Source organism: Chaetodon auriga, chromosome 3 (assembly GCF_051107435.1).
Source record: "Chaetodon auriga isolate fChaAug3 chromosome 3, fChaAug3.hap1, whole genome shotgun sequence".
Taxonomy (NCBI): Eukaryota; Metazoa; Chordata; class Actinopteri; order Chaetodontiformes; family Chaetodontidae; genus Chaetodon; species Chaetodon auriga.
This window is the reverse complement of record NC_135076.1, coordinates 28,526,277-28,550,369: the sequence shown is the minus strand read 5'-3', so window position 1 is coordinate 28,550,369 and position 24,093 is coordinate 28,526,277. Positions and strand designations below refer to the sequence as shown.

Here is a 24,093-nt window from a genome sequence, read left to right as displayed (position 1 = left end):
TGAAAGTCATGTGTATGACCCAGACCTCCACCCAGACCTCCACCACCCTGAGTAATTGTTTCTCTGTATTCTACATCACCTTGCTCGTGGAGGGTTAGTTTTTGTTCTTCAATATTTTTTTCTAAATCTGACTGCAGCTATTGTTCTTTATGTCTTTACAACTCTTCTCATGGCTGCAGGTGTCACATGTACAGAAAGCGTTCCCATTAGCCCTCTCCCATAGCACGATCAGTTCCTTTCATTGTCACATGTTCAGGTTGTGGAGGAGAAACATGGCTGTTTACATGATATGTAGTTTGTGCTCAAAGTTTCTAATCACTGAAATCTTTGAGACAGACCTTTAAAGATCTTCACGAGGTCCTCTGCTTTGCTTCACACTCACTCATGTTCCAGGCCTGCAGCTTTCTGGAATAAGTTGTAGGAAATGTTGATAGTCATGTTTTTCCATTTCTTGATAATGAGGATAATTATGCCCCCCCCCCAGAGGTTCTTCTAGGTTCTTCAACACATGCGTATACACCCACACAGTTCTGTTTGATCTCTACGTTTCTCTGACATTGAGCCATGAGCAGCTCTTTCTGAGATGATGTGTCAGGGTGCTTAAACCTGCACTAACTGATTTCTTTTGCCATGTGAGGTTAGTGGAAACAAGCTGTAACAAGCGTCCACCTGACAAAGCCCAATATTCCCTCTATTTTCAGCTGTTTTTGGTCTCCCGAGGGAAATATCTGCCTCTTTTTGTGCTAAATGCTTCACTATGTTCTCCAGCTGGTGGCTAACAGCGTCTCTCTGCTAAGCAGAAAGTGCACAGCTGGTTTTAAGAGCTTTTTTTGATGCCCACTACGGCCAAAAACGGCATCATGTGAGCAGTAAGAATGAACTACAAGTTACAAGCTGTAAACCAAGTCAGCCAAAAGTCGCAATAAAACACCACAGAACTGAGGGATGAATGATAGAAATGCTAATTCTCCATGATCCATGTTTAATATAAAAATACTGATTATAGCCGCTTCAAGGTAACATAGAAAACACAAAACACTTTCCAGGTGGTCATGCTACCCTGTCTCCTAGAAATGACATTTGTACATTAATTGTTTTGCCAAATATGGTTTGATGTATTACGTTCAGTGGAAATGAATCCTGCAAACAGATATTTCATGAAAACATCTGATAATCTGAGTGGCATCTGGGTTCTTATAGAAGGTATTTGAAGATGTAAATTAGCTGTACATTAAGGTATTTTCAGAGAGACAGGGTTGGGTGGTGACACCGCTGACTGGTGCTGCAGCCTTGATGGAGGATTTCCACCGCAGCCACAGCAACATCGTACAGTCACAAACATCAGTGAGGGCAATGACCACTGATGAACTTCAGTGCTCCGTGAGCTCTTCATTACATGGGCGTGTTGAAACACAGTGCACCAATGCTGCACAATGAGCCTGATGTGTGGACGTTGTGCCACTAAATAACTGTCAAGGTCACAAAAACAAAGTGCAGCAGGAGTGATCAGAGAAAGTCTCTGCCCTCCTGTCCACTCCTTTAAGAATGATGATCACCTTTTTAACTGCCAATTATGTGACTGAAAATTCACCTGAATCACACAGTTCATTGCGGTAAAGAAAAGATTTAAACCTATTGCACCTTCTCTAATTATTAGTGATTGTTGAGGAACATATTATAACACCCACGTCTCAGTCTTCATCAACAGTAAGCAGACACAAATCAACAAATGAACAAAGATGAGCCCATAGTACTCATGCCCTGACAGAATAATAAAATGTGTATAAGCCTTTTTGTGGCACGTTCACAAACTCAGCAGTCAACCAAATCTCCTTCTCCCCGTGAACTGTTGACAAGTGTGTGAAGGACAATCACTGATAAGCGAAACCACAGTGTGACCACAGAAATGCCTTGGGAGGAAAGAAGCCTTTTCACACTTTGGACACACTGCCAAGTTCATTTTGACAGAGTGGAGATATGAGGTCTGGCAGCAGGTGACGGAACAGCGGAGCTGATAGAGAACAGCTGTACACTGCTGCTCTGGACGGAGGCCAGTGTAAACCCAGTGGACATGACACAAATACACAAAAACCCTGTGAGATGTGCAGACCTCCGCCAAACTGTCACCCGAACCTCTTGGGTCTTGGAAACATGCCACTGGAGTTTTACCTGTGATATTTCGTGGCTTTGATCTACAAGCTTCCTCGAACTTCTTGACAAGTGCAAACCACCACTCATCAAAAAACTTTGCTTCCACCTACACAACTCTGGCAAAGCACAATGCCTATTGAGTAAGGGAGGACTGTGACTGGAATAAACAACAGGCTCTTGTTGTCTTGCGTCAGGAGTGTCTCAAAGTAAGTGGGAAGTGATTTCTTCCCCTAAAACAAAGCACTTTGTCTGTAGTGCATTTGTCACACGGTAAAATGGTGCTTTTGAGCTTGCATTTTATTCACAGTAAGACTTTTAATCAAGCCCTCTAAAACAACATCTCAGAGATTTTGCAGGTGGTGCTGCACTGGGACTGTTTTATTCCATAAAACGTTTTTCTTATAAAAGCTTTTTACGCTGCTCAACCACAGACTTTACATACAGTATGAAAACCAGACAGCGGCGCCTGTGAAGCTGAGGGGCAGGATGTGCATTTGAGCAGGACAGAGTGAAAACAAGAACATCATTTCGTGTGAATAATACTTCTTTTTGTCGTTGACTAACTACGGGTCTCATTTTTGAATAAATGAAATAGAAAGTTTTCCTCTGAAAAACACAAAAAGGATCAATTGTTGGAGGCCAAAATTTTTCCTAACAGTGCGCCCATGCCTGAGCTCCACATCAGAGACACAATGTTTAAGCAGTTTCTCTCAAGCCAAACTGTTACTCATATCATCTAAACATTATCTTTACACAGTTTGATGGCACATGTATGGCACTGAAGTTTATCAGCAATTAAATGACATTTTAATGGCGTCAAGTGAATACTGTAATATTCAGCTCTCTGACTTTTAAATTAATAGTTTCATCAGTAAGCGAGCTCATCTCCATTACCTACTCTCTTTCCTTTTCACTCTTCTCTTAAATCTTCCCGTCCCAAAGCTGAGCTTTGATTGAAGGAGTCTTTTCATTGTCATCATCTCCGTGAACAGAGTAAATTCAGGGTCAAAAGAATTTCAACCCTTTACACAAACTGAACTGAAAAGAGGAGCACTTCAACTTTCAGTCTATCTTTGGATGGATGGATTTCACATTAGCTAGCAAGCTAGTTCATTCACTCAAGTGAAACTAATTAGGCAGCATCGTGTTGAATAGCCTCTGATTAACACAGTGCGACTGCACAGGAGCTGTTTGTCAGATGACATTGAACTACACACAGTGAAATTGCGTTATGTGGTCTTCACAGTCCACAATGTTGACCAGCATCAAAGATCATCATCTCTCACTTAGACTGAAATCGCTTTAAGATGGGATCTGTTTGCAGCCAGTATGGACACGAGGAACAATTAAAATGACCAACAGTGCTGTCGGCGTACATTTGAGCATGTAAATTGGTTTCAGACACACTTGAAAAAAGTGAACGTATTCTTTAAGCATGGATTCATTCACAAGGCAAATTTCACAAATAACTAAAAAGCATGTGGGCATAATGGACAGAAGATAAAGGAAAATTGTCCAGGTCCTCATCTACCTCCTTGGAAGTGAATGCTTGTCATTATCAATGTCTTTTCATGCTGTTACAGTCAACGTGCTCATTTTCAGCTCCAGCAGCGCTCCATACATCTTGACAAAGCCTCATTCCTTTTCATTATTTTTTTTTAGTAACATCAAGGTCCTTTACGCTGGCTGTCTAATGGTCTATCTCAAATTACCTGTCACCATCATTTCTTCTCTCTTCCTGACAGGAAGTGAAGTACTTCCAGTTTCCTGGAGAGCTGCTAATGAGGATGCTGAAGATGCTGATTCTCCCACTCGTTGTCTCCAGGTACTGATGTCTTTCTCATAGCTGAAACCCATTCACCCTTTGGCTTAACACTAGGGATGAGCGAGTACACCACTATCTGTATCTGTATCTGTTCAACCGTCTAAATCATCTGTATCCCTAGCTGTACTCGGAGTGGGCGGGGCCTAATGGAAATGGGTGGGGCTTAAATCGGTAAATTATTTTAAGTCTGAAATTGATATACAATAAAAATATTAATATAGGCTACTTTGTGTGTTCAGCTATATGTGTGTATGTGTGTAAGTGGTCTGTAAGATTATTATTTTTTAATGATCTGTGTGAACTTGGTGATTCATGCAAACATCCAGTGGTGCAAACAGGGAAATAATATGTCAGCCTTGTTCACTGTATTCTTCTCAAAAGCACCGCGTTCAGTACGAGCAAAGTTTTCCAACTGACTTCATATCCCCAGCCAAACTAAGAGCAAGCAAACGGTAAAAAAAAAAAAAAAAAAAAAAAAAAAAAAAAAAAACCCGACCGGAGGCAGTGACCGACGCGACACGAGCTGTTTTCAGCTCTGTCTTGTCAAACGCACCGCGTACGTTACGAAACACGTAACTTTAATATCATACAAACCTGAAAAACCTAAGGAGGCCTGAAGAGAGCAACGTGAGCTAGAGAAGCGTGTGTGTAGGGAGGGGCGGGCGCTGTGTGTGACTAGCCAATCACAGAGCGTGAAGACAGTTAGTTACCCAATGAGGATTTTCCTTTGGCACGAGCACGGATAGTGACGAGTTTCACCCGTATCATGCTCGTACTCGGCAAAAACGCTTTATCCGTACCGTACTCGTCTGAAACGAGTATCCGGTTCAACCCTACTGAACACATTAGGAGATTTCAGTGATGTGTGAGTTATGATAGTGCATGTAGGTCTATTCATACACTGCAAGTTCACAGCGGAGTGGAAATAGAAGGTATAATGAGAATTCTAAATCACACAAGCAACAAAATGTGTCATGCAATGGAAAAAGTTATTTGAATGTTAATTTCCACATTGTAATTTGAATTAAAAAATTTCATTTAAAGGGTGAGAATTCATTTTTTGTCACCAGACTGATGTTTGTGGGGTCATCTTATGCAGATCTAAAGCAGATCACTGAAAACTCATCAGCTAGTTAAATTTGTAAATGCTGTCTATATATTTAAATATATTGGATTTTTTATAATATTGCATAATGATATATTTAGTTTTACTGAGTTATATTTTTATTTTTATTGCTGATTACATTTTTTGTCACTTGTTACTTTTCTCTAAATATTGTGTATACATTCTATGTTTGCCTGTATGTTAATGCTACTGCAGTAAAATATTTTTTTCCAAATTGGGATCAATAAAGAAGCAGTCTAAGACCCCGTTTATACGAAGACGATTGCGAATGAAAACGACAATATATTTTATCGGAAGTGCCTTTCGTTTACACGGCGACGGCGCCGTCGAGGTCTGAAACCGCAAAAATCTGAAGACGCCTTCCAGAGTGCAAAGTTTTGAAGACGACTCGGGTTGCGTCTCCGTCTAAACGGCAAGAAGCGCAAAACCACGTCGCGTCACGTCACGTCGCATAGCAACTACACCTTACGTCACACTCAATGCGCCAAGCCGGTAAAACAACGACAAACAATATGTTTGACTACGTGGATCCCGCCGATGTTCAAGCTGTGCTAGCAGCTGTAGGCAACATACAAGAGTCATTTCAACAATTGTTTAAAATGTATACGGATACAATAGGACACTATACTATACTATGGACAACAATGCGAATGCACGCGGACATACTGCCGCTCTATCACAGTACCACCTAGCGGCCTGGCATGCATATCCAATCGAATTCGCCCACTTTTGCGTCTTCGTATAAACAAACAATTCCTGCTGAGAACGCTCGTCTAAACGCGGATAAAAAATTGAAGACGACACGCCACTTTTGCGTCTTCTGTTTTCATCGCCTCTGTATAAACGTAGCAATAGTCTACGTCTAAAATTTAGGGCTGTCATCCAAATGTAATATCTCTCCAGGCTCTCTGACGGAACAGGCAAATCAGCAGCAAGGGTCTATTTCTGGGGAAACGGCGTCATCTGTAGGTCCTAACGCCGTCATGAGGGGTTGTTGTCTTGTGTGTTGTGTTTCATTCAGTCATGTCAGCGAGGTTGCTAACCAGCTACTGAACAGATAGGACATTTTTCCTCCATCCCCAGAAGATGTTTAAGGAGCATCGGCCAATGAATCGCAGGCAGAGCGTTCAGGTTTGTGAATCCTCAGCTGTGAAACTTTAGCTGGTAGCAGTAAGAAGATGAGGCGGCTATGCTAATGTCAACCGCTAACTAACGTTAGCTAGCCCGCCTACGGCCGTCAGGGAATTGATTGTTTTTCTTCCCCGCTATTTACACAAACGCTGTGGTCATGTTTGTATTCATACTGCACACCGTTAGAAAGCTAAGACTCGAATTAATCGATTGAAACAAACCGTTTCAAGCTATAATCTCAGCAGGAGACAGTAAACGCCAACAGTAGACAAACAAACTTTTTTAAAATTCATGCTAAACTGAGGCAACTCACCGCTGTCGTCTCTCAGTGATCACAGATCGATAACACTCCCACACAAACGGTCCAGTAACATCCACAAAGGTCCAAATGATCCACTGCAGTAAAAATATTTAGTCCAAAACATGATAATAATCCACAAAAAGATGTTTTCTCCTTTCTAATTAGCAGGCGATCTGCTCGTCTTCCGCTTGTCTCCTGTGTTTTCCGGGTTACAACTTCCGGAAAGGTTTCCAGTTACTCTGTGGTGTCCAATCACATGAGGCCGAGTAACCATTGAGCCAATGACAGTCTGAGTTGACCAGAGGCCGATGACTGACGGTTTGAATAGCCAATGGAATTCTGAAGTAGTAAATATAGTAAATGGCATCAGTATAAAGATATAGCCAAATAGAGGTACAAGTTAAATATGAATATAGATATAGATTTTTATTTCAGGAATATAAATATATATATATTAATTATGATGTACAGATTTTTAGGAGTTCTGTTATCTCAAATTGCTTTAAAAACAGTGTACAAGCTTTGAGCTAAGCTCTGAATGTTTACAACATTTCTTGGAATAACTTTCTAAAACTGGGCAGCTTTGGATCGGTGGAGCGGTTCGTTCAGCAGTCGCAGGATTGAAGTACAAATTAACTGATGCTTTGATGTAAAACCATCTTCATCAGATTTGCAGCTCTGAGGGAATTTCATTTGTTCATTGCTGCAGTTTTCATCTCTGTCTGTGATCTTGGATGCAGGTTAAAGGGGAAGCACAGATGTGAATCAGACCAGCTTCAGACTTCACACCATCATCCCAATAACAGCCAGACCAAACAGACGTAGAAGGCTGGGAACTAAATTGTGTTATCCCATGTAGTGTATTACAGGGACATAAACTGACACCACATCTCAACACACCTCAGCTGGGTCACCTTGAATAATGTGGTAAAATTCTCTGTCATCAGCACAGCTGTTTGAAGTATCTACTGTATTCATCACTGTGCGTGTGTGTGTTGCATTCTGTCCCTGAATGAAAGCAGTGGGGGATTAAGAATTGATCCTTACATTCACAAGAGAAATCCAACAAACACCACTGACCCTGACGTGATGCCAGCTTGGCTGTGATTGTGTGGATCCTCTGGTGGCTGCTGGTTATTGATGTACAAATTTAACATTCATGCGGTAGTTAGTGCTTCCCAAACCATTCTGCTTCATCTCCAACTCGTTTCATGCAGTGTGGATAAATCATATGGATTAATGAATGGATTAGAAGCAGCAGCAGCAGTTTAGACCTGTGAATAGACCTGAAGAACGTGTGCAAACAGCCATCAGGGCGCACAAAGCAATGCCCTAAAGAAAGAGACAGTGTTTGAAATGTGTTGGCACTTCTTTCTTTACAGAATCAAGCTGCTATTTTTGATCTTTGTTTTTCTTTGGATGCAGTCTCAGTCTCCTTCTGGTCTGATGAAGGATGCTGTGCATTGGTCTGAAAGGTGAACTGACCTCTATATTTAATGGAAATCTAAGTAACAGGAGACAAAGTGAACCAGACACAAAACACTGAACAAGCTGAAGGATTGAATGAAAAAATTAACATTTCATAACTTCAAGCCGACACGGGGTCGATCTGCGCCAAGGCAAAATCATCATTGTTGGCTGACATAGTTTCGTCTTTGCTGTTGATCCACACACATGAGTGTTACTGAAATCACCTACATCCAGTAACTTTATCACCATGTCTGGTCCATTATCAAACATCCATTAATTTTAGCCAGCAGGTGTGTTGATTGTCAAACCACAAAGTTAAAAACGCAGTAGCTGTTCGCTCTTTGCCTGAAGGTGGCGACGTTGGCCAGTACATTTGCAGGTCTGGTTTGTGGAGAATCTCTGTGCTAAACATTAACTATTTTGTAGAATGAGTTATAACCACAACTGCACCAAAACCACATGTTGGAGTAACAAAGCCCTCTGGCAGCTGTCGTGATTATAGCTGGAGAGAAGTAATAAGACAGGTGACAGAGTTCTCGTAGGTTAGGGTTAGGACTTTAACACGGGAGGCTGCTGCTCATTTCCTGTGTCCAACCAGTCTAACTTGCAGGAAGTAGTCTGTCCCTGCATGAAACAACCTCCAAGCTAGCTAGCTACATGCTGAAAATGGCAAGTAATCCTAACCTGGTCGCTAACAGTACGAACATGAACAAGCTAGCAGCAGTTACCTTTTCTTTGCAGGGATTTAACCATTTTAAAGCCAGGGCCTGCCTCCTTACGAATGTTCCCCACAGCACTATTTTGCGGGGGCACCATCTTTAAAGAAATACAAACAAGAGCTTTTTCTGTATGCAGAATGATAAGATGTGCAGCCAGACTTTTCTCCAGCACTGCACAGCCCTGAATGAAGGGTGGAGGTCTGGCTGTGTGAGACTCACAGTCAAGACTGGTGTTTTTTAATAGCATGACCAGTATTGTTCCCTGTCCTTAACCACATGTTTATTAGTGTAACCATGACAACAACCCAAACCATAACCAAACCTTAACCATCGTTGACGCTGTCCTCCTGATTGAGACGTCGGATCAGAAAACACTTCTGTGTGTTGTTCTGAATGAACAATGTATTTGGAGGACTTGTTGGGAGGCTCACCTGTTAAAAAGCACTGTATTAATCACGAATGTCCGGCTGAAGTTTCAACCTCATCTGGAAAACCTTCTCACCACAGTAGTAATGTTTCTGGAGCTTTGGATTATATCACATGAGTCGTCTCAGTTGTCATGCAGATGACGATGTGGGTAATTCTCGGCCTTGGAAACAGTGGGCAAACTGCATTTGCTGAGGAAGATTGTCTGAAATGATCATCATTTTCCAGAAGAGCAATTGTCCTGTGGTTGTTTTCTCAAGTTTTATGTCTGACGTTTTTAGATAGATTGAAGCATCACATCCACCTGTATAGCCCAAGAATATTACCCAAGGTTGTAGCCTCATAAACTCCTTCCTGAATGCATTGGCTTCATTCAGAAATCTATTGTTACCAAGCTGCTGGAAAGTTGGCATCATGGGTGGCATTGACACATTTGCTGTAAAATGGTTTGACAATGAAAATAATGAAACCTTTGATGAATTGTCAGAGCCATCAGTCTAACTCCAGTGTGTCCTCTTCCAGTTTGATGTCAGGACTGGCAGCCCTCGACGCCAAGTGTTCCAGTCGGCTCGGTCTGATCACGGTGTCTTATTACTTGTGGACCACCTTTGTGGCTGTAATAGTGGGGATCATCATGGTCTCCATCATCCACCCGGGCGGTGCAGCCCAGAAAGAGGACTCTGAGGACAGCGGAAAGCCTATCATGAGTTCTGCCGATGCTCTGCTGGATCTCATCCGGTAAGACCGCTGTAGCATCAATCTGCTGATTCCGAGCTCATGATTTCAGAATACAGGAGCGACATGCAAATGATGGCAAACTGAAAGAGTAAAAGTGGAGCACATGCTGTTCAATGCATCCCAAAAAGTTTGACTTTACCATCTTGCACCTGACAAAATTTGCATGTCCCAACAAATGCGTGCCGTGATGACATCGCTTTCAGTTTTGAGTGCACTTGATGCACATCTGCACTGAAAATAATTTGAATTTGTGCATGCAAAAGAGGCAGCATCTGACGGCCCTGAAACCAGTGACCTGAGAAAAAGGGATTATTAGGTGGTCTGTAATTCATTCACATCAGAGAGAGGATAATTAGCAGAGAACAGCCAGGGCTGGGGAGGCCTGCAGTGAGCCACCGTCCTCAGAAATAACAACCACTGAAAGCTGCACACAGATTATGTCTGTGCTGCAGCAGATTTATGTTGTCAGGGTTTAAAGGGGATGTAGCTGAATTCTGAAGAGAAGACATACAGGAGAGGACCAACAAAGAGAGTGTGTACACGTAAATACAGTACATAACATACCTGTAAAAGTAAATATCACACATTTTTTTTGTATTCATATAGAGTATGGAGTTAGGACATTTTTAGGAGATCACAATTTAGAATGTATTTCAAGAAAAATTGTATTAAACTTTGAGGATAAAGTTGTAATACAACAAGAAAAAAAAGAATATTCTGGGGTTTATTGTTTGAAAAGCAGCTCAGATGTAGAATTGTTGTAATTGAGTAAACAGGTGAGAGCAGTGTGTCATCTTGAAGGTATGTTTCAAGACAAGGTGTTTCACTGCTCAGCAGCGTCATTCATTAAAGCCTCGCTGCCTGCTGAGTCGCCATGTCTTCAAAACAGAAGTCAGTGATCGCTGAGCCTAAGCTGCGATAACTAATGACATCACCAGGGTTATTTTCTCTGACTTCAGTCAGTTTCCTGCAGAGCCACAGAGGTCGTTACACAGCTGGATTAACAGAGTACTGCTCAGGTACACTGAACTTCACGAGTCCCCTTAAGGACGCTGTATGATTTTCGTCCACACCTCCGAAAAATTAAAAGTTCAGTGATGACTTTCTAAAAGGTTTTCCTCATCAGCCATAAGAAATGGAACAAATTAGGTGATTTCTGAGTGGCATAGCTGAGGTTGAGGGAACAGCTGGAGAAGTCAGTTTTTATTCTCATTATATTGTGATTTTTCTTCTCAGTTGGCTCCAGTGACCCTGATTACAGCCCCACCAGCATGTTATATCCAGTATGTAAGAACAGACCAGTATGGAGTTGTATGTTCAGTGTCACAGAGCACGGTCCCATGGTGATACCTCTGCTGTCGTGTTGTGACAGCGGCTCTGTGTATTGTCTGAAACAAACCTCCTGGGATTCCACACAGTAGAATACCTGTGGTGGTTCTGAATTTTGTTGTTGAAAACATCATGTTATGCGTATGTTATTATGTTCTTTGAGTGCTTTTAGCACTTCATGCTTTGTGCATGATGGAACAAGAACAACATCAGGAGTAATTGCTTAGAAAGTTGGACCAGATAGTGAAGTAGTTGGTGATTAATTGCTGAATGCTTTCTGGGCGTAGAGGATACTTTGTGACTGCACTTACTGTTTAATGACCATGGTGTTGGAGCAGAGACCATTTTAAAAATATTTTTTATGGAGTTTATTTAGCTGAGCTGAAGGTAATTCTAGCAGTCAGTGCTGGCACATTGTCCACCCCTCATTCCCATGTTCACGTCAAATCAATTCATAGGAAGCAATAACACCTCTCCGAAGCAGACATCATCCCACAGCGTCCTTTTTTATTTATTTTATTTATTTTTCCAGAAAGTGTGGATTTGCCACAAATCCCGAGACAGGATTAAAAACATTGTTTGTCTTAAGCTCTTCAGTTCCCGCATTCTGGGATGACTTCATTGTTGACTGAAAAACATTTAATCTTCTTTAATAGGAGATGTTCCTCAGACCCAGTGTCAGTAAACAGGACTATTAACGGTCACCTGTCATGCTTCGTGCCTTTATAAGTATTTGTTTGGTAGTCTGAGCCAAGCGTTTAACTTCATGCTGTTGGTGGAGTGCTGCGGTGTGTCAAAGTCCAGCCATTAATCACACAGCACAGGGCTTGTGTAGGCAGGCTGAATGCAGTCGATATAAACTCTAACAGTGGGACTGGTTGAAAAATGCATGTTTACTCCAAATGTAATGAAGCTGAGCACTCAGAAAGAAATATTAGAAATTTCATATTGACTTTTTGGACTCACGGAAACCTGCATTAAACAAAACACTGACATATTAACACATTCAGCAGACGAGGAGGAACATTAGCATTCGTTTTGAGTCTCGCTCTGAGGACATGATGAATGTAAGTCCAATAGTCTCCTTCCCTCTGCTTTAGTCTCCACCAGCTGCTGAGGGAAATATGCAGCTCTGAAATGCTTTCATTTTGCTAACTTGTCTGCGTGCCATTGTGTGTTGGTCAGGTAGTGTGCAGTGGGTTTATCAGTGCTTTTTGCTTGATGCTCAGAGCTGAATTAATGCCATTAAAACCAAAAGAATGAGCTGAAAGAGGCAAAAAAAAACTCTCTGCAGATGATGTGAACTGCACCACACAAACATCAGGTGGTAATCCTCTGTGGCTTCGTCACTACTAACAATAACAATCACCTTTATTTGTATGGCACCTTTCATACAAGAAATGCAGCTCAAATCGCTTTTCAACAGAAAAATGATGCTTCACATAAAAGATAATAGATTTGGAGAGTAAGTTATGATATCACAAGAAAAATGGCCTGAGGAAAAAAAAAACATAATATTTGGATTAAACAAGTCATATTTTTACTACATGTTAATGTGGACATTTTTCTTTGAATTCTGTTTTTGGCTGTAACTACAGTTGCTGCCATGATAGTTGATAACTCTGCAGCTAAAAACACGTCTTGTTCTTCTCAGGTGTATTTCTTGTCTTTGGTTCTATGTGTGTCCAAAGTTTTGGGGGGCTTCATTGTTTTGACGTGTACCTCCCTGACAATCACTTTAAATGTCACAAGTTCTAAGATCTGTCTATTGTGAAGGCCTTGAAGTAAAGCCTGTCTGATCAGGGTCAGTAATACTGGAAAATCCAGACAATCTTGTATGAACATCAGGCTGATTGGACAGCAGGAGCCACAATCCAGAGGGTCTTCATCCTTTTTTAACAGTCCAGAAATTGTGGCATGTGTGAGCGTCTCAGGTCGCCTCTTATTAGAGAAGATTTTATCATGCATCAGTTTAAGAATGAGGGTAATTTTTGAGGAAAATGCTGCATAAAATTCAATGGGGAACCCATCAGGCCCCGGGCCCGTCCCTCTTTGCATTGATTTGATTACTTGAGTGATCTCGTCAGCAGATGTCGGGCTGATCTCTGAAATTGCGCTCCTGGCGGCTGAAGGACTTAATTGGTGAGCCATCAACTTGCTGGCTTTTCCCCTGTTCTATGGAAAACCTGTCTTGGCTTCAGCAGCTTCTTTTCTGTCTGCATAGTACAAAGGTTGTGAAATTCAGGCTGGAGGAGCAGTTTTTCCCTCTGGAGATCCCATAGGAAAGGAAAGTCAGGGTTAAAGGTCCAGCATGTAGGAGCAAGTCCTCTCTCCAGTGGTGACGGGCTCATAACAAACAATAGAGCAAAGAAAAGTCCACATTATGAACTAAAGTATCAAAAACTGAGAAAAAGAAACAACTTTATGATACTGTGTGATATAAGCAAATACGGATATTAAAAAATGGATAATCTTATATAAACAGAGCATTGTACGCTGGTGTTCAAAGACGATTCAGCACTATTTTAACTTCAACGTGAAAAGGAAATTATCATGTGAAGAAAGAACAATTTGTGACATTTCAATATACATAATGAGCTGCAGCTGGTGTTTACTGTATTATGATGTGCTCATTTTCACATCAGTGAGTCTATGAAGGCCGTAGACGATGTTGAGGTTGAGGTGTAACAACAATATTCAGCTTACAGGAGCAGGTAGCATTCGTGCAAGCTGGACACGCAGATGTGATTGTTCATTTCATCAAAAAAGTCCACATGTCAGAGGTGTGGAAGCACCACAGATGAGACCGCGAGGGATCTCAAGCCGTTTCATCCAGTCAGTCGTCTGTACTGGGAATTGATAAAACCATCCAATCAATATTCTAGTGTGTGCCTACGGCTGCTATGCAACTTATTGCATATTCAGAGTCCATTATCAATGACCGCGGCTGGAGTTTGACAGTTACGTAACAGTCTGGTAGTAAAGAAACTGCAGCCTGTATTTGTCCCAAAGGGCTGAAAACAAACAGTTCTAGTTTGGGCAGCGGTGGCACTGAGTGTGCAGAACCGTTAGAAACCCCATTGGCCGTGATGGCAGAGTTGTGTCAGCACTACAGCAAGTCTGGATCTTAAGGCGGTCATTGAGCGCACATGAAGCTGCCTTTGGTATAAAGATTTAGAAGACTGTCTGTGTTGCATTAGAGTTGTTCTGTTCTCCTGATGCTTTCATACTTAGTCATAGTTTTATCTGGATTCTTTAACAAGGATACAAGTGAGTCAATACAAGACAACAATGTTTCAGTCTCAGGAAATCTGATGTGTTTAGATGCTCTTTAAGATCTGGTTAAGATTGCAGTTACTGCACTTTATGTGTGGTTGCATTTTAGAAATAGGGCTTTTCATTGTGTTTCTCTTATAGATACTCTGCAGTAACGTCATGTACTGAACTGTGTAAAGGAGCATTTTATTGCCTATACATGAACTTTTAATTTGTAAGAGGAAAAATGTGTTTTTTGACTATTTCTTCCTACAAAAGTTACAAAACCTCCTTTTCAGTAAAATATCTTTTTTCAGTTGTTCATTTGTAAATGTGGGGTTTTCTGTCAAAGATCGATATTTCATTTCTGAGTTATCGCACCTTTGTGTGCAATTAGGTTTTAATTTTGTACAGCTGTGCAGTTGGTAATTTTACTAGAGTCATTACCGAGCCATTATTGTCAGACCTCATCTAGCTTATCGTATTTTATGTATTCCCCTTTCTCCACACAGCGGGGTGTCTGCTGGGAGGAGTGCAGTGGCGGGTTTGGAAATTGCTTTTTGGAAAGCTACTCCCTCGTTGTGTGGGAGGAAAGTTAAAATATATACAGGGCAACTAAAGGCACTTGGATAAGGTCAGAGTATTAAATAAACCAAATTTCACTGAAAATGAGTCCCGCTGTCTTGTTTTTCTTGATTTGAAGAAGGTCATAAAGTAGTTAGAAGGTATTATTCTAAATAACGAGGAACACGACGTGAGGAAAAACAGACCAGCAAGCATGCAGTTTATTCCAGTACGATTTGGTTTGTTCAGATAGGAGGTTACATGTCACTGGATTGTATGATACATCAGAACAGAGCCACAATAGAATAATGTCATTTTGCTGTTGTTGCTTGTTTTTATTGCATCTCTCCTGGAGAGAGGTGACAGCGCCTCCTGCTCTGTATTATCTTAGCTGGCCAGAAACCCTGGAATGTTTTATTTGGAACCTGCTGGCTATGAGTCATTGCTTTTTTTATTTACGCCAATGCAAGAACCTCTAAAACATCTGAGTTCTCCTCAGCTTTGTCGTGAAGAAGCCTCTCATTATGTGAAAAGGTCACGTATTGTGCAGACAACACTCCATCAAACTGAAGGAAAACGTCTTTCTACCCTCAGAAGCTCGCCTGCTTTCTTGCTGTTCACCCGGACTGCTGAGTGTTCTAACGAGTGTGTATCTTTGCTTTGCAGCAACATGTTTCCATCTAATCTGGTCCAGGCCACATTTCAGCAGGTAACACCTTTGACAGCACTCTCAAACACAAAGGCTCCCCCTTTTTTCTGACTCAAGGTCTTAATTCAGGTCTTCTATTCCCTGACAACAGTATCGAACGAGTAGCGAGTACATTGTGAAGCCTAAACCAACGGTGAGTCAGGCCCAATCAGAGTCCACCACGCGGCGAGCGCTCATCTACGGCATCCAGGACGATAATGGAACTGACATCCAGAACTTTGCCCTTGACCTGACGCCGCCTCCTGATGTACTTATACGCACTCGAGAAGGAACAAGCGATGGGATGAACGTCCTTGGAATTGTTATTTTTTCAGCCACTATGGGTAAAAAGTTCTTCCCTGAATCCTGATGTATCCTTTGTCACCTGGAGTCATCCGCCACGTTAAAGACCGTGTTGTGTGTCTCCACAGGTATTATGCTGGGTAGGATGGGGCCCAATGGCAGCGCCTTGGTGAACTTCTGCCAGAGCCTGAATGAGGCCGTCCTCAGAATTGTTGCCATTGTTATATGGTACTGATTTCTTTAAAGAGACTATTTTACTGTTAATCTCTTTAGAGACATCTCCTTACGAATCTGTGGGCAAGGGACAAAATGTTGTTTGCAGTCCGAGCAGAATTGACCAGTCACATTTGAGCGGGCTTTGGTTGCATGCAAACAGTCCAAATTAAGAGCAAAAGATAACTTCAGTGTTTTTTTCATATGCAGATATGTGTTATAGAGAAGAACCAAAATGTTTAGTTGTGGTCGAGCTTGAGAGTCAAGTAGCTGATCAATGACCGGCACGTGCAAGAGGACGTCATGGCCTGGATATCGGTTATCCGGGTATCTGCGGGCTACGCCCCACCATAGCTGATTGGATCTGAGATTGGAAGCTATAGGCAGGGTTTGCTTTAAAAAACAACGTTAGCATACATAAACAAGATAAGACTGACACAGATGAACATCAGGACCAAACAAGATGACTGCAGTGTGTGTTTGTTAAACCGTGTCAGGATTTAATGGATTTTGAAGTAATCAAGAATGTTAAAAATAACAAATAAAGTGTAACAACATGATGCCTTTTTCATCCAAAGTCATCAATCATCAACTGCCACTGAACTGCGCGCTGACACTGAACGCAGGTCAAACTGATCAATAAAGCACTGATCATTGAGGCTGACTCATTTTTAGGATTTTCATTAAACAGCCATGAATGCAGACTATGAGCCACCGTTTGACTTTGAGCTTCTCCTCGTCATGTCAGGTACTTCCCGTTCGGCATCGTGTTCCTGGTGGCCGGTAAGATCCTGGAGATGAGCGACCCGTCAGCGATGGGGAAGAAGCTGGGTTTCTACGCCGTCACCGTGGTGTTTGGCCTGGTGCTGCACGGCTTGTTCATCCTACCTGCCATGTACTTCTTCATCACCAAGAAGAGCCCCATCGTTTACATACGGGGAATCCTGCAAGCCCTCCTCATCGCCCTGGCAACCTCCTCCAGGTAAAGGAAACAGTGCAGGGTGAACAAACTCGCCGTTATATTCGTTTTCTGCTGATGTTGATGTGAAAAGATTTTATTCTCCCTCATCGCTGAGTCCTGACAGCACACATCCTTTCTTTTACTGGAACAAAGCGATGCTGAGAAGACATCTGGTGTGTGTGTGTGTGTGTGTGTGTGTGTGTGTGTGTGTGTGTAGGTCTGCACGTGTTTCTGATAGTGTGGGATGTGGCTCGGTTTAGACGATGGTGACAGTGTTTTTACGTGTTTTAGCTCGCTCACGTTAGCAAACATCACGTTCACTGTGGGAGATTTCAGACTGCTTTAATTTTCAACACATGTGGACATGAATGAAACGCCGCGACGGCCTGGAAGGTAAAGAGCCACGAACAACAGAGCGCTGTGGAAAATGCTCCTCGGTGATGTGAAGCTGTAAATCGATCCGTGCCCTCGTGGCAGACTGGAGAGTGTGTGTTCGGCTTGTGGTGCTGAACACACACTCTTCCTCTGCAGTTTTTAGTGCTGCAGTCAACTGCTGTGTGACTGAAAAACATCATTTTCTCATTTCTTCTTGTTCAGTTTCAGCCACTTCCTTTCTCCCCTCAGCTCTGAGTGCTCTCAGCTCTCCGTCTTCTTCTGTCCTCCTCAGCTCTGCCACATTGCCTATAACCTTCAAGTGCCTCTTAGAGAACAACCACATCGACCGCCGCATCATCCGTTTCGTGCTCCCTGTGGGCGCCACCATCAACATGGATGGCACCGCTCTCTATGAGGCTGTGGCGGCAATATTCATCGCACAAGTTAATAATTACGAGCTGGACTTTGGCCAGATCATCACCATCAGGTCAGTGGACCTTGCTATCTCCCATCTGTGCTTCTAAGCTCATTACCGTTGGGATTTTGGAGCAATGATATTAACAACAATAAATCCTTTACACTGAACTGCAGAAATGTGCATATATGTGTTTTCTGTGATATTCTGACCTGATTCGCTGCAGTGCAGACGTAGGAAGGTGTCTCACTAGTTTAAAACTTGCTTTAAACTTGATACATAAACACAGTGAGGAAGGAAAGACTGATGATGCATCTGAGGTTCCTTCATTGTTTTGGACCCACTGTTATACGAGCATCAGTCATCGCTTTTTGAGTCATCGCTCCTTCCTCAAAAACAGTGACAAATCAAACAAGGCTGAGCTTCAGCCTTCATCGGGCGCAGCAGGTCCTGCCTCTCCTCGAGCAATCCGAGAAATCACAGTAAACACATCGAAGGTCATTGACGAGCAGCTGAAGTCGCCGTTTGAACGTCACCAAGGATTCAGTCCTGAAGCCTCTGGCCAGGCTCGGCAGTGGATTCAGCTGATAGAGAGGATGCCTGATCAGACTGATTACCTCAAAAGCAGCAGGAGGGATAATATGTCGATGAATGTGTTTAGGCAGCCAGATCTGCCTTCAGATGGAAATCCAAACGCATTCGAATGAGTTTAATGTTTTTAGGATAAAACTCGTTCTTACTCCATTTAGGTGAATCCTGACTTAACCGTTCTGTGTGCTTCAAGTGAGCCGTGTGTGCAAACACGTTAAGACAAACCTGTTTGAAGCTGCTCTGAATCAACACACCCGGAGGCAGGGTGAAGCCTGCTGTCAAATGATGGACGTCCATCCAACGACAGCAAATTCTAATGTAATTTTAACAAAATTTGCAAAAGAAAATCCCAATTAACGCATGTTTCCATCCACACTAGTCACACCTCAAAGAGTGGAAGCCACTGCGCTGTGTCCCGAATTACGTTGTGTGTGTGCAGAATGAATCTTGAACTTAGTCCAGCGTCTCTGCTCTCAGATCAGCAGACGTCTCCACGATGCACGTGAGGAGAATATGTTGATATTTTAACGCTGTGAGGAAAAACATGACTCTCTGAGGCTCCTCATGAATACTGCTGGAGCTCATTCTGACATGTCCGGTGCATTCAAGGATGAATCTTTAACCCAGAATTATATATTTAGACGTACTGAAAACAAATGAAACGAGTTTGTGTTTCGTCCCTCAGTTGTCCCACAGCCTTGTATTTACCGCTGAACGTCTTTCTATATAATTCCATACAACTGTAGATTGAAACTATCCGCTTATCTCTCTGAAAAATGGCCATGTGGCCTCGATAAACCAGCATATCCCTGTCACGCCACTGCTGGACCTCTGACCCCAACCCCCCCACTGACACACACACACACACACACATCACCTCCCACCATCATGTTGTGTTGTGGTGAGTGGTGGGATCATCCCATCTTCAACCTCTGGATCTGCACCAGATATCAGACGTTCATGTGATGTAGTTCCCCGTCCACGTAGCCTCTGCTGTTACACACTCGTCTCATTTCTGACATCAGAGACGATGCCTCTAATCAGTCATTATTCTACTTTGAACAAACATTACAGTCAACCTTTGATTCCAGCCCAACAACAAGTTATAAATCAGATCATTTAAGAACTGGATCTAGAGTGTGTGTGCTCAGTTCCCCTTCGCATTCACTCAGTGTTCATCTACACTGTCTACCTGCTGTCTGCTGCTGCCCACTCAAATGATCTTTGAGACCAATTAATAATCCCAGACAGGTTGACATGCAGCACCAAAAAAGACCAGCATGTGGTTTATGATGTAGGAATTTCCCCTGAAGGCCACTAAAGGTAGAATCTCATATGTGACTGATATCTTTTGAATGATTCTGATGATGGCAGCAGCAGTGAATGTATTGTATTATATGTATATAAGTGTTATATCATAAACTGTGATATCAGATGAAGGATATATCCAGTGGCAAAGATTTTTGTTTTTACATTTATTTCTTATTATAATTCCTGCACATGGCGACCATGTGCAGCTGTTTGGACGCAACCTGACGCCTCCGTCTTACTTCAGTGACGTTGTTCTTGCTTCTGGTTTTTCTGTGTATTTCCAAAGTGGTGTTCCCTTCAGGCCAGAAGAGGCCACGTAACCTCCTCAGGCATCCACCGTGGAATGTCTCATTCCTTTTTAAATCAGCTCAGGTCTCCTGCCAGCATTCAGTGCTCAACAGGGTGGACTTGAAGGATTCAGGAGCTTCCCCTGTCTTCAAATGTGGTGCTGGAGGTCTTTTGCTCACCTGAGTTCCACAGGTGTTGACACTGAGACCTGTTAGCTCTGTAAATGTGTATATTAGCTAAAAAATGCTAAGTGTAGATCTATGAAGGGTCACAAATCATCCACTGTGCACATAGTTCCGACGATACTGGGCTGGTTTGTCAGGGTGTCTCTGACGGCGGCACTGGAGGCAGCCAAGTCAGAAATGAACTCTGGGATCATATTTGCACATGCAGATTTCGAGGCAAAAATTAAACACTGAGGTATGAGAAAATATGGCACTGGAGTAACAAGAGAGAGTAAAATAGATGGATAGAAGATCACACCTGGAAGAGGAGAGTGCAAACATGCCTTCTGTGGGAAAACACTTGCCTCGGCGACTTCAGTTGATCATGACATCCTACAGAAAAGGCAGTTTTTCTTCATAATGTTCGTTAATTCACAGCAGGTTTCTCTCTGTAATCCCACCGACTCCTTAACTCTGCAGCATCACAGCCACAGCAGCCAGCATCGGAGCAGCGGGGATACCACAGGCCGGACTGGTCACCATGGTGATCGTGCTAACATCCGTCGGGTTGCCAACTGATGACATCACTCTCATCATTGCAGTCGATTGGGCATTGTAAGTAGCATGTGTGTTCACGTCCGCTTCCTTTGAGTCTAAATGATGCAAACTAATCCCATCGAGCAAAACCGCATGAGCTCCATCGTACTCGTCTTTTTTTCATTTGGCAAAAAGGCCCAGAAACGTTTCAGCTCGGCTCACTCGTCCCCTGTCGAATGTCCTCCTCGTCCACAGGGACAGGTTCCGCACCATGGTGAATGTAATGGGGGACGCTTTGGCCACAGGCATCATGGCACACATTTGCAGGAAAGACTTCATGAAGGAGGGAGATGGGGTGAGTTCAGACTTGGCTTCAGTCCTGAAAGAGTTGTTTTCTCTGCTGAAAGTGACAAAACTAACGAGGAAATGTGACAGAAAGACATTAAAAGTGAACTGTAGAGGTGGCTGTGAATGATCCAGCTGTTGGTGCTGTCAGTACTGCTTCCTGAAACTGGAAATCACAGTTTACTTGAATGTAAAACTCTCCAAAATTGAAGACATTTTGGAAGAAAGGATGTTTTTTGTCTGTAATTATAAACATAATCAAATTATAATGAAAAATGTAATAATGGGCCTGAAAAATTGCTGTGTAGTCGTCAGTGCTAGCAGCTTATTACGGCTGATATTTCCGTGTATTGTTAGGCGCGACCTCTAGTGGCCGTCATAGCGGTCAGGTGACGTAGTTGGGAAAAGGATAGAACACTCTGGCTGTCAGTCACTCTTCCTTTTCATCTGTCCACTTCCTTCCTGACGTCATCTTTTTATTCCACTTCCTGCTTCTCTTCCTCAAGGTGCCTTTGATCTGTGAGACCAAACCCGTGATAAACAGCCCGCCTCTGATGAACTGTCACAACAACAACGGCAACTACCGGCCCCCTTCTTCTTCGGGGGTCAAACACGAGCTTATCCCTTCCGACGTGGCCCGGCTGATGCAGCTGGAGGAGGGCGTCCGGCCGCCGACGGAGAGGAAGAAGCCTCCGATTCCCCCGAGGCACCTGAAGAAGAGCAAAGAGCACTGCACCATAGACATGAACGGCCTTGAGACCAACGTATAGCCTCCTCCTGGAGTCCGATGGCTGTCTCTGTTTGACGGGTTGCCGGTTGGAGCCTGGACACCTGCACAGGTGGGAGGACAGCAGCCCGGCTCCCCTTCATCTCTCAGCTTGTTATAGGGGCAGAACTCCAGATGAAAGCCAAGAGGAAAGCCTCTGGAATCAGTTGGTTTATGGTCGTTACAGCAGTGAAATGCTTTCTGTGAGACTGGACAAGAGTCACGCTGACGGTGGAACGATGACACTGGAAGGACAACAGGCTGATTTTATTCATAAACTCGTCCCTCATGTGGACCTGCAGCATGAGCTCACACCCAAACTCCCAGACTCTGAATACAGGCGTGAGTACTCGCGCCGATACGCTGATTTCTATTTGATAACTACATTTTATATGATTTATTTACTTTTTTTCTGTGTGATGTTAATAAGACGCGTGTTTATTATATTTTATACTACTACAAGCAACCAGTTGTTTGTGTCATATAAGAGACAAGTCGGGATCGCAAGTGTCTGGTTTGAGCTGAACGACGAGGAGGCAAATTGAAATGCCCTAATTTGTTTAATTTTGCCTTAACAAAGCTGGTGGTGCTAGGCTGACGGCGTTGACGGAGGTCGAAGAAGATCAGAAACTTTACCTTCCCTTGTGGGTCTAAATTTAATACGGGACAAAATAGAGATTTGTATGGTTTGGGGTATCTCAGGAGCAACTTTCCTGGCACTTGAATAGCCTAAAGACAACCACTGGTAATTCAGCATAAACCCTGTGGTCTTTGTTTGCTGGCTGAGTGGAGTTTTTACTACTATTTGCAATATATCAAGAGTCACACATGAACTTACTTAGGAGCTTTTCCTCTGCGTTGGCCATCCAGATGAAGGTTCGGCTGGATCTTTTCAGGTCTGTCTTAATGCAATAGTCGTATGTGGTGTAAGAGGAACGAGTTCCTGCTGACTGTGATCATTCCTCCCGCCCTGGCCATGAAGTGAAATCTGCTCATTCATCTGATTTCTGAATATTTTACTCTGCAGTGGTCAAAAAATGGAAATTTAAGACACTAATGAATCATCATTGTTACTGGATACCCGACTCAACAATGGCTGCCGCTCACTTGAATAAAAATCACTCTCTAATTGCATCAGCCGGAAAGCTTTTGTCGGTTTGCTTCCACATCTTATGGTCCACTTCACATGTGCATTAGTGTTTCTCCATAGATTTTGGTGGTGAGGAACAAGTTGGCAGTGGCGGCATTGTATGGAGCTCTATTCATATACAGTATCCATGGTCACAGTGCGGTCACTCCTGTCTCTATGAAGGCGTTGTGGAACTGGAAATGGTGTCCATGCCATGGACGCTGCTTTTTCCCTCTGACACTAAAATAAAATGGCAGAGAGTAAATTTAGTGCCGACAGGGGGCGATTTCAGACACGGCCTTACGATCCTAATTAGTCCAGCCTATCAGAGGCTTCAGCAGTCTGAGTGACCAAATCATGGCTAACAGCCTCTTCCTGTTCCACTGGACGGTGTTTCCTGAGCTGCTGCAGCAGGACGTGTCCTGCATCTAATGATCAGCTCACTGCTCAAGGTGTTCTCACACAGACTTCATTCGCACGAATCGCAGTAGCACACACCTCAGCTCCAGCTAGTTAACAACACACTCCACCTCTGCGTGTGTGTGTGTGAGAGTCATTTGATTGGACTGAGGACAAAACCTGCCAGGAACTCTGGCTGTTGGTCTTATTTTCCTCCAGATGCTCTTAAAGTTCCCACACGAAAGGACCGAATTTCGTGCATTTGGAAAATATCTTCTTGATTTGGGGAACTCAGGCTGCTGAAGCCTCAGATTAGCTTTGGTTTGATTTCAGAAAGTCTTATCTGATGGAATAAGGACAGAGTTCACAGAGTTCATCCTTTATTTGTGAGGATTTGCTCAGACAGAAGCTAAAGCTAATTTTAGCCTGATGTCATTTGCATGAATTCGACTCCCCTGGTTATTCACCTGAAGCAGCTGAGTGCCAACTGTGCAGACGGAAGCTGTAGCTAGCTAGCAATGTGTGCTCCCACTGTGTGTGTGTGTGTGGGTGTGTGTGTGTCTGCTTCTTCCT

At 43.0% G+C, this 24,093-nt stretch overlaps 1 protein-coding gene across 1 annotated transcript in view; it reads left to right on the top strand.

Moving 5' to 3' along the window:
* Positions 1–24,059, top strand: part of slc1a7b (solute carrier family 1 member 7b) — a 31,517-nt gene extending 7,458 nt beyond the window's left edge. Inside the window, exons 2-11 of the mRNA XM_076726731.1 lie at positions 3,897–3,976; positions 9,672–9,887; positions 15,702–15,744; positions 15,836–16,067; positions 16,155–16,254; positions 16,988–17,221; positions 17,868–18,062; positions 20,825–20,959; positions 21,137–21,236; positions 21,733–24,059. Of these exons, the coding sequence (XP_076582846.1) occupies positions 3,897–3,976; positions 9,672–9,887; positions 15,702–15,744; positions 15,836–16,067; positions 16,155–16,254; positions 16,988–17,221; positions 17,868–18,062; positions 20,825–20,959; positions 21,137–21,236; positions 21,733–21,996 (1,599 nt within the window). The 3' untranslated portion in view covers positions 21,997–24,059. The remainder of the gene's footprint in view (positions 1–3,896; positions 3,977–9,671; positions 9,888–15,701; positions 15,745–15,835; positions 16,068–16,154; positions 16,255–16,987; positions 17,222–17,867; positions 18,063–20,824; positions 20,960–21,136; positions 21,237–21,732) is intronic.
* Positions 24,060–24,093: the final 34 nt, after the last annotated feature.